This window comes from Filicampus tigris, chromosome 10, assembly GCF_054856515.1.
Source record: "Filicampus tigris isolate MCC_2025a chromosome 10, RoL_Ftig_1.0, whole genome shotgun sequence".
Lineage (NCBI taxonomy): Eukaryota > Metazoa > Chordata > Actinopteri > Syngnathiformes > Syngnathidae > Filicampus > Filicampus tigris.
The window spans coordinates 23,616,897-23,626,548 of record NC_141226.1 but is presented as its reverse complement, the minus strand read 5'-3'; the positions used below and the strand labels follow the sequence as shown (position 1 = coordinate 23,626,548).

Below are 9,652 nucleotides of genomic sequence, written 5' to 3'. Positions count from 1 at the left end.
ACATAAAAGATTGATTGATTGAATGATTGAATGATCAGTTTGATTGATTCGGAGAGGCGACAAGGGCGCCGTGGGGTCGCCCCTCGTCACGGGCACCACGTGTCACACAGCAGCTTGAAAAAAACAACACCACCTCATTTATCAAGTCTGCCAAGTCTGCTGCTGTTTTTAACACACGCACACACACACACACGCACACACCCACACACGCTTATATGTATAAATAAAGCTCGGTGCATGTTGGGTTAACATGATACCAGGGCGAGTGTGACGTCAGAGATCAAACACTTGAATGAAGTGCTTGAAAGTAGATGTTGGGCATTTCATGTCGTTTGCACTATAAACTGTGTGGTTTTTTTTTTCTTTATTCGAACATTTACGAATAAACATGACTGTTACTGTTACACTTGTTTTGGACTTGATTTTAAAAAGCATCAATAAGTTGTTCTAACACGTACGCATCACCATGACCCATGCCTATTGCGATATAGTAGACGTTCATAGTCCTTAATGTTAATAATAAAAGCAATATATTATGGCGGTTGTATATGTCGTTTGTGCATGAATCGGAACACACGTGCAGGCACACATTGTTATCTCTTGAGGTGCCCTCATTAAATCAGCTGCCAATCAAAGTCTGAAACGATGATAGTAATTCATACAGCATGTGAGACATGAGGGTAGTTTACAATGATCATCATTATTATTACGATCACGTCTGCTTGAGCAAGCGCAATATCCGGCGGCCACTTTATTAGGCACCCCAGCTGCAGCGAATTTGGACGAAGGCGCTCCAAATGTTGCCAACCACTCTCGTGAGGGGATTGAATGCCGCGTACCTAATATTCTGGAGGCCATCACGCGTGGGAGTGTTAACACAATTACATGGCGGAGAATCAACAACACGAGCGCGCCCGCGCGCGCGCGCGCACACACCGCTTAATGAGTGGCTTGACACCTTTTCGCGTGTGTGCCTGCATGCGCACAGTTTGATCATCTCAATGTTGATTGACGCTTGTGCGCATGTGTGAGGCAGCCTCGCACTCCACTGTTAAATAAACGAATTAGCTCGGGGGGGGGGGGGGGGTTATTGATCAGCCCGCATGCAGTCAACAACAACAACAACAAAAAGAAAAGACACGAGACAGCACCTTGACCACCGGAAAATTCCTCCTTTCGGCACAAATGTTGAAATACGTATGATCGATGGGCTTATTTATACGTTTTGTTTGCATACAATCGTATTCAATATCAGGTGATAAATATACGGAGGAACAAACGTGACTTGTCTCGACATATTCCAGGAATGATGCGATTCCTTTTAGGACAGGCCTTCCTTTGCTCTAAAGAAATTGGGCCATCGTGCTTCCAAATGACCTGCAAGCTGTGGATTGAGAATAAGGACAATCAAATAAGAACATGCTCCTGCATGATTTCATTGCATTTAAATATGGGAAATCTTAGTTTTCGATTTTTTTTTTTTTTATGTGCCTATGCAATTATGTCATTGTGAATAATAAATAAGCAATATCCGCATCAATGTACAGTGTGTGTAAAATAATCAGTGTTATTGTAAATACTCATCGATACCTTATAAAATGAAACAAATCATCATCATAATATAGATCATCAATAGAAATAGAGCATAATATGATACAGCCTACCATTATTTTTTTTAGTGATATTTGATATGTTAATGTAAAAAATTAAAACAATGAGTGTTATTTAAAATGCATATTTTTGAAATGCAAATTATATTACGAGCTTTGTAATGGAGCTCAAATTAAATATGAAATAACAGAAAAAATACAGTCAAACTATTCTTCTTAGTATTTACTTCTTGAACTTATTTTCTTATTGTTTTGTATGAATATATACACACACACACACACACACACACACAAGCACTGGCCCAGAATAGAATAATCAACAAAGTCCGTCATGTGTTCATTATTAACGCTCCAAGTCAAACGAATTTTCATTTTCAGAGCAATGAAGTGAATGAAAAAAGTGAGAATTAAGTGTTGGGTGCAGGCCGAGCGTGATTGGATGTCACCGAGGAGGCGGTCACGCCTTTACCGTGACCGCTCCCCGTGTGTCGTCAGACCACGCCCCCTCCCGAACCAGGTCCTGCCTCGCTGACTGCGCGCTGCATTTGTGCTGCTCACCGACCAGGCAGGCAGGCAAGCAAGCAAGCAGCGCGACACTCGCTCCTCGCCGACAAACTCTGCGCGTGAGCGTGCGTGTGCGCGTGACACCTATGGCACACCACTGAGCAGGTACGTGGGACCCCGCCGCCCCCCCCTCCCCCACTCCCTCAAAAAAAAAAAAGATCCTCGTTCTCTTATCTGCTTCTTATCAAACTTTTATCTCACTTTTTTGGGTGGGCGTATGCGTGCGGAAGAAATATGCGTGGTGTGCGCGTGCGAGTTGAGTTCTCGTCATGTTTTTTTTTGGAGATGAAATGAAAGCCGATTTAGTAACCAGGTGTGTATCTACTGGAGTTAGTCATATTAAGTACGTGCGATTTAAGGTGCTAACGTAAAACGTGGGTCATTGTAGAAATGGTGAAATTTCGCTCCGGATTTGGCTGTAAGATTCTTTTCCTCACGTTTGCTGCCTGTGTTTGCGGCGTTGACTTGTCAGCGAGAGACGCTCAATACTATTGAATTTATAAAATATTTGAAAGGTCGAATGAGGTATGCACAGTAGGTTTGGGCTTGCCGCGTGTCAACTTGCGAACAGATGCGCAAAACGCACGCGAAGCGACGTGCGCGATCTCAACTCCTCGTCATTTGTCTTGCTCGCTTTCGCAGGGCCGACGACTCCCTGGCTTCTTTTCCTCCTTTTGACCCCCCAAGGGTGTATGGGAAGTACTCCTGGATGGACCTGGGCGAAAACGGCTGGTCCATGGTCAAGCGAGAAGCCCCCAGCAGCCCAGGGTCACCGGCCGAGCCGAGCTACCTGCAGCCCGGTGACAGCCGGCGGAGCGGCGCCCGCACCCCGGACGAGCTGAGGACTCCCCCGGGTGACCTGGACGCGCTGCAGGGCGCCCGAACACTCCACCCGTACGCCCACTTCGGACACCACGGCAACCCGCTGCAGAGCTCCGGCGGCGAGGACGTTCCGCTCTTTACGGATCTAGACCAGGGCGGCAAGCTGGTCCTGTCCGGCGGGGCGCACAAGGCCGCGGCGGCGGCGGCGGCGGGCCTGCTGGTGGACCCGGCGGACATGTACCAGAGCCTGGCCATCGCCGCGGCCCAGAGCCAGACCGGATACGAGTCCTCGTCGGGGGCTTACATGCACTCCAACCCCAACTCCCCCGTGTACGTGCCCAGCTCGCGGGTGGGCTCCATGATCCCCAGCCTGTCGTACCTGCAAGCCGGCGGCTCGGCGCAGGGCGGCCACGCCGTCTCCGGCCACTCGGTGTGGTCGCAGGCGGCCTCGGAGAGCCCGTCCTACGGCGCCGGGAGCCCGCACGCCGCCTCGGGCCGCTTCCACTACCCGCCCAGCCCGCCCATGAACAACGGCACGAGCCGGGACATCGGCTACGGGAACACGCTGAACGTGGCCAACCGGGCCGAGCAGTACGGCCTCTCGCGGCCGCTCGCCGGGGCCTACCCGGCGGCCTACTCGCCCTACGTGGCGCCGCAGCTGTCGCAGCTGTCGCAGCTGCCGTCGCCGTGGACCGGCGGGCCCTTCGACAACGGCATGCTGCACACCTTGCAGAGCAGGGCCGCGCCATTGATTCGGGGGCCCAACGGAGGTAAATGTTGCGCGGCAAGCCTCGAGATGGACACCTTGAAACGCCAAGTACAACTTGCATGCAAATGGCCGCCCCGCGTGTGACACTTTCCTCAAAGCTCAAGAATCCAATTCAAGTGGCAACATAGTATTAATGAGGTATCGTTAAGGTAGAGTTAAAGCAAAAAAAAAAAAAAAATCTATATATATAAAACGGATATAATAGTTCTATTTTATTTAACTGATTTTCACATGTGCGTAAAAACGCATGTTTGATTATACCAAGACAGCAGGACGAGTAGCACATATCCATAATTAATTTAGCTGACTTGTGTTAAGTCTGGCCGAAAATGCAAACATAAAGGAAAAAGATTCTAATAAAATATTCTATATGGCAGAGTGGGATACCAATTCGTCATTTTGTGAGCACAAAAATCCTCTTGACACAATTGCACCAGGCCTAAACCGGACAAATAATTCCTCGTTCACAGTTAATTTTCTGTTCATGACATGAAAATGGCCATTTTAAGCAAAAATAATTTATAATAGGACACTGCTGTTTTAATTTTGTGCACGTTATTTATTAATTTTTTAATTATTATTCATTTTTGCTTAAAAACAAACCCAAATAATATAAATAATACCCGGTCGTTAATATTTAGGACTTTTCTGTTAAGGTTGACTTAAAACGACAAGTTACAGCCAATAATATTTTAAATTAACGCAAAGATAATGCCAAAACATCGTGGGGGGAAAAAAAATCATCTTTAATCATTAAGTTACACCTTTTCGCTAAAAATAAATAGTGCAATTATTTATATTCCATAAAAACAAACGTCCATTATTGTGCCAAGCTTGAATACAATCTTTGCGAATAACAAACGGAGGACTTTTCTGTTCATTCGACCTATTATAAATATATAATAAAATATGTATATGACATGATACGATCGAACACTGTATGTTTGGTGCGTACAAATGCACACGCTAAATAACTTAAATGATCCTTGCTCCTCACCAAATTAGGAACTCTTTTGTCGACAATGAGCTAAACGTCAACTTCATCTCGAATCCTCGACATAATGGGGACACGCATTGTCTATGTGTCCATTTGTAATATTTCGCTGCGTAAACGTGGCCGACTGTGTCAAGCGCGAACAATAATAAACAACCATCGTTTGGATGACAAAAAAAATACAAAGACACGACACTCGTGTTAAGGCGGATGTTACAAAAACAATCTTGGATTTAACGATCTGCTACTGTGTTTGACGTGCGTCAAAGCCACCCAAACCTCAACTGAAATGTAACCAGAGCACGCTACTAACAACCGAAATGGCAAGGCCACTGTACACTGTGCGCGCGTGTGTGTGTGTGTGTGAGTGTGTGTTGACGCGCAAGTGTGTGTGTGCGCTGCAGTGTCGGATCTCCTGGACGACATGTCCGAGAGCAGGGAGTGCGTCAACTGCGGCTCCATCTCCACGCCGCTGTGGAGGCGCGACGGCACCGGACACTTCCTGTGCAACGCCTGCGGCCTCTACAGCAAGATGAACGGCCTCAGCAGGCCGCTCATCAAGCCGCAGAAGCGCACGGTAAGTCCGTCCTCGTCGGTTGCTTGCGCGCGCACGGGCCACCCGATTAGGTACACTCGCAAAACCCCGAGCAGATGTTGCCAAGGATGGCGAGGCATGGAATTAATCTCACACTGTCATCATGTTCCTAATATTTGTCATCCTCGGCTCCGCTGCAACGTCAAAATAAGAAACGCATTGTTCATTGAATACCACTTTAGATTCATCGATTAAATGAGAGTGATCAGCACGTGTCGATGTCTTGATTGTAAAACAACCAACGTATTTATTTACGGGCCCATTGATATCACTTGTCAATCCCCTGCATCGGCGGGGGGGAAAAAAAACCCCCGATTGGCGTCATTTCTTGAATTAAAATGGAAAAATAATGGAGTGAGTCACTATCGTGACGTTGTGCAACTGAGTTTGGAGCCATTACGCGGGGATTTTCCGCACTCGGAAATGACATTGTAGCTACTTTATACGTTGAAATTGGAGCACATTGTTGAAATTTGCGCTCTTAAAATTAAATAATAAAATCAATAAAGGTTCTACATAGTATCCAAATGCGGTGACATTGACCTCCCACGATCCTGTTAGAACCAACCAGTAGCACCAAATTAGAACCAACTGGTTGGTGGATATTAATTCGAATATATGATCTAAAGAAGGATCACGTGTGCCACCTGTAATGAACTCCAGTGGTGACGGAACCAGGGTTTCGATAGTGCAATATAGAACCTCTAAAGAACTTAAAAAAAAAAAAAAAAAGTGTTAACATATGTTCGCAATGACCAGTTCTTCATATTTGTTATTGTCAGAAAACTGTTGTGTGCGTGTGACTTGTTAGAAACACCCTACTAACCTATCACACGCACAATGACGTGACATCATTGTTCAATTTCTAGCGGAGAAAAAAAAAAATACAATAATCTATTTCAATTACGCACAAGTTTTACGCAGTGAGAAAAGTCACCTTTTGATTGAATAGAACATTCATTATTGCCAGGAAACGACTGTGTGTCAGGCGCGTGATTAAATTAGGGGGGCCAGGACGGGGTGGTGGGGGGTTCGTGCACTTTAGAAGCACGTGACAAGCAGTCGATCAATCAGTGTTAAAAAGTCCCCGATGTGAATGAATTGAGCGCCCCCTCCCCTCCCCTCCCTCGTTGCAGTCGACGTCCCGCAGGATCGGACTGTCTTGCGCCAACTGTCAGACGAGCACCACGACGCTGTGGCGCAGGAACGCCGAAGGGGAGCCCGTGTGCAACGCCTGTGGTCTCTACACCAAATTACACGGGGTCAGTCCGCTTCCGGAAAGCCTCACCTGCCCTTATTTGTATTTATCGTGCGCGTTTTCATACCAAAACGATGCGTTTATCTGTACAGGTACCTCGGCCACTGGCCATGAAGAAGGAAGGCATCCAGACTAGAAAAAGAAAACCCAAAACACTGAATAAAACCAAAGGGGGCTCAGGTGAGTCATACTGGTGTTTGTTTTATTGATTGATTGATTGATTGATTTTTAATATCAGGCCCGTCTTAACAATACAATAACGAATGAGAGCATGTGAGGGTAATGCTGACTTTTGAGTCATCAGCACCCCATTGCACCAAATAGTAGTAATAATAATAATAATGATGATAATGATAATGTGACTTTTTCCATAACATTAAAATGTTATTATTTCAATGTTGCTCATCAAACGAGTTTTTTGCCTTGCTTTCCCCCTTATAAAACTATAGTGACTTTATTCACAAAATATTATGATTCAATATGGCTCCATCCTTATAAAACTTCTTTTACTCACCAAAAGGGCCATTTTTCCATACTCAGTTTATTCACACTTTGTTTAAAAAAACAAGCAAAAAAAAAAAAAAAAGCGCCAGTAAGCGGCGCTTTTAGAATTCTGTTCTAAAGGCGATGCAAATAATGCGCCGCCATCAACAGACAGAGACCGCTCACATGTAGACTCCAGCAGGCTAAAAAGCGCTCAAATGTGGCGGCCATGTTGGCGGGGGCGACTTTCCCATCAGAACAACAGCTGTGTCCAAATTTGTCGTCTGCGTCCTCCAAATGTAGAATTGAAAGGCCACGAGACGTAACTTCCGACCACACGGTGTCGAAATTCACGCGACCTTCGAATCTAGCCTTCAAATCTGGCCTTGGACACTCTTTGGGAGCCTATGTTGCTCTGCTCTTCTTCTTTGCCGCTCTTCTTCTACACTTGGTCGTCACCTCTAGCGGCCGAGCACATCGCTCGGCCTGTTCAACGTGGCCACGGTTTCCGCGGTGGACGCAGGGCGGCTGCATAAGGACGAGCCTTCCAAGGACGCGGCCTGTGAAGTTGTCCTCAAGGACGCGGTCGATGAATTTGGGAACCGCTAATGTATGGACTCTCGTGGAAGCCATGTTAGCAGGCCACAGAGAGTCCCTTCAAATGTATAGATGTTAGCATTAGCATCCGCCATAGACACGTAGCTTAGGTAGATCGAGGTTCCGCTCTATACTCTAAAAAGAGTCGGGTTAAAAATATCACAATTTGGGGTCAAAAATGGACCGATACACAAATTGGGTCAATCCGACCCACTTTCTTGCATTGTTTTTGGACAAAACGACCAATTTTTGGCGGTTGTTTTCTGTAAAAACAAGCAAGAAAGTTGGGTCAAGTTGACCCAAGTTGTGGATCAGTCCATTTTTGACCCCAAATTGTGTTATTGTTATCCCAGCTCTTTTTAGAGTGTACCGTATGTAGACAAAAATAATGCCCACCGACCAAAATGCAGGGGTTTTCTTTTTTGCGATTCGAAAATGACATTCGACTACATTGCGATGTCTACGGCAAAGAAACAAACAAAAAAACATCAGTAAGTATTAAAAAAAGCTAAAGATCCTCATATTGGTGTTTGTGTGTGCATTTGCCATCATTTCAAGAAAACACGTACGCACAAAAAAGTGAGCTATTGTTGTCATGTTTGGATTTTTAGGAAGTAGCAACTCTGTCGCCATGACGCCCACGTCCACGTCTTCTTCCAATTCCGAAGACTGCTCCAAAACCAGCTCTCCTTCCACGCAAGTTGTACGTATTGAAATGCATGATGCCCGTCTGCAATTAGCACATTGTTGCTTCCGTTCTGCTTCAAGTTGACTTTGAAAAACGTGAATAAGATCATCCGGGCAACACGAATCACATTCCGAGTCCTTGCGAGCAGCTCTGAGTTGTTGTTGTTGTTGTTGTTGTTGTTGTTGTTGTCGTCGTCGTCGTTGTTTGGCGGTCAACTCGCTGTGGCAGGTCAGCTCGTCGGCGCTGCCCGCCTCGGCGGAGGGCTCCGTGCTCAAGTACCCCGGGCCGGACAGCCTGTACGGCGCCGTGGGCCTGGCGCAGGCCACCGACGTGGGCTCGGTGAGGGGCGAGCCCTGGTGCCCCATGGCTTTGGCTTGAGGTAGAGGAGCCCCCCCGCATCCTCCCGTGGAAGTACTCGTTTGATTCTTGGCTCCCGTAGCCCACCTGACAAAGAAGGGACCACCTCCAGAAGATTCCCGACGAGCGCCGAATCGCTGGATTTCCGAGTGCGGATCGACGGTTTTGGGAGCGGGATGGCGCGCCGTCGGATGCTTTTGCGGACCTACAAAGAACCCCAGCGAGAGTGACTGTTCCTCAAAGAGACACCCCCCCCCCCCCTCAGTGTACAGAATGGATTTCTTCTCCAAGCATTTGGATACTCAAAGACCTGTTTTTTTTGTTTTTGTTTTTTTGTGCTTTTTTTTTTTTTCACAACTGGAATCACCACGCCTCAAGAATCAAAAGAAAAGAATATTTAAAAATCTCCCATTGTTGTGAGAAGATGATTGTAATAAAGTTATGGATGTAGAATAGACGCTCAAAGCTTTCCCATGTCTTCTTTTTCCACCTGAGAGCTCTTATTTGTCTATGGTTCAAACAGGGTATCGCTGATGTATGCTGTCTCTTTTATGCTGTGGAATTCTGTTCTAAAAGCAATGCAAATAATGCCGCCAAGGTACTCTTGACATCATTAAAAACAAGCTGAACAAAGTGAAAAGAAACATTTGTTACGCTAAACTGTATATGTATATATGTATATGTATATGTATATATGTATATGTATATGTATATGTGTATGTGTATATATGTATATGTATATATGTGTATATGTATATATGTGTATATGTATATATGTATATATGTATATATGTATATATGTATGTATATATGTGTATGTGTATATGTATATATATGTATATGTGTATATATATATATATGTGTATATATATATGTATATGTGTATATATATGTATATGTGTATATATATGTATA

General features: G+C 45.4%; 1 protein-coding gene across 1 annotated transcript; it reads left to right on the top strand.

Annotated features, from left to right (window-relative positions):
* Window positions 1–2,112: 2,112 nt before the first annotated feature.
* Window positions 2,113–9,202, top strand: gata6 (GATA binding protein 6). The gene is made up of 8 exons (XM_086043874.1): window positions 2,113–2,279; window positions 2,817–3,766; window positions 5,164–5,336; window positions 6,491–6,616; window positions 6,705–6,792; window positions 8,304–8,395; window positions 8,609–8,759; window positions 8,820–9,202. The coding sequence occupies exons 2-7, from the start codon at window positions 2,884–2,886 to the stop codon at window positions 8,756–8,758; spliced, it is 1,512 nt and encodes a 503-aa protein (XP_085900000.1). The 5' UTR covers window positions 2,113–2,279; window positions 2,817–2,883; the 3' UTR covers window position 8,759; window positions 8,820–9,202.
* The last annotated feature ends 450 nt before the right edge of the window (window positions 9,203–9,652 follow it).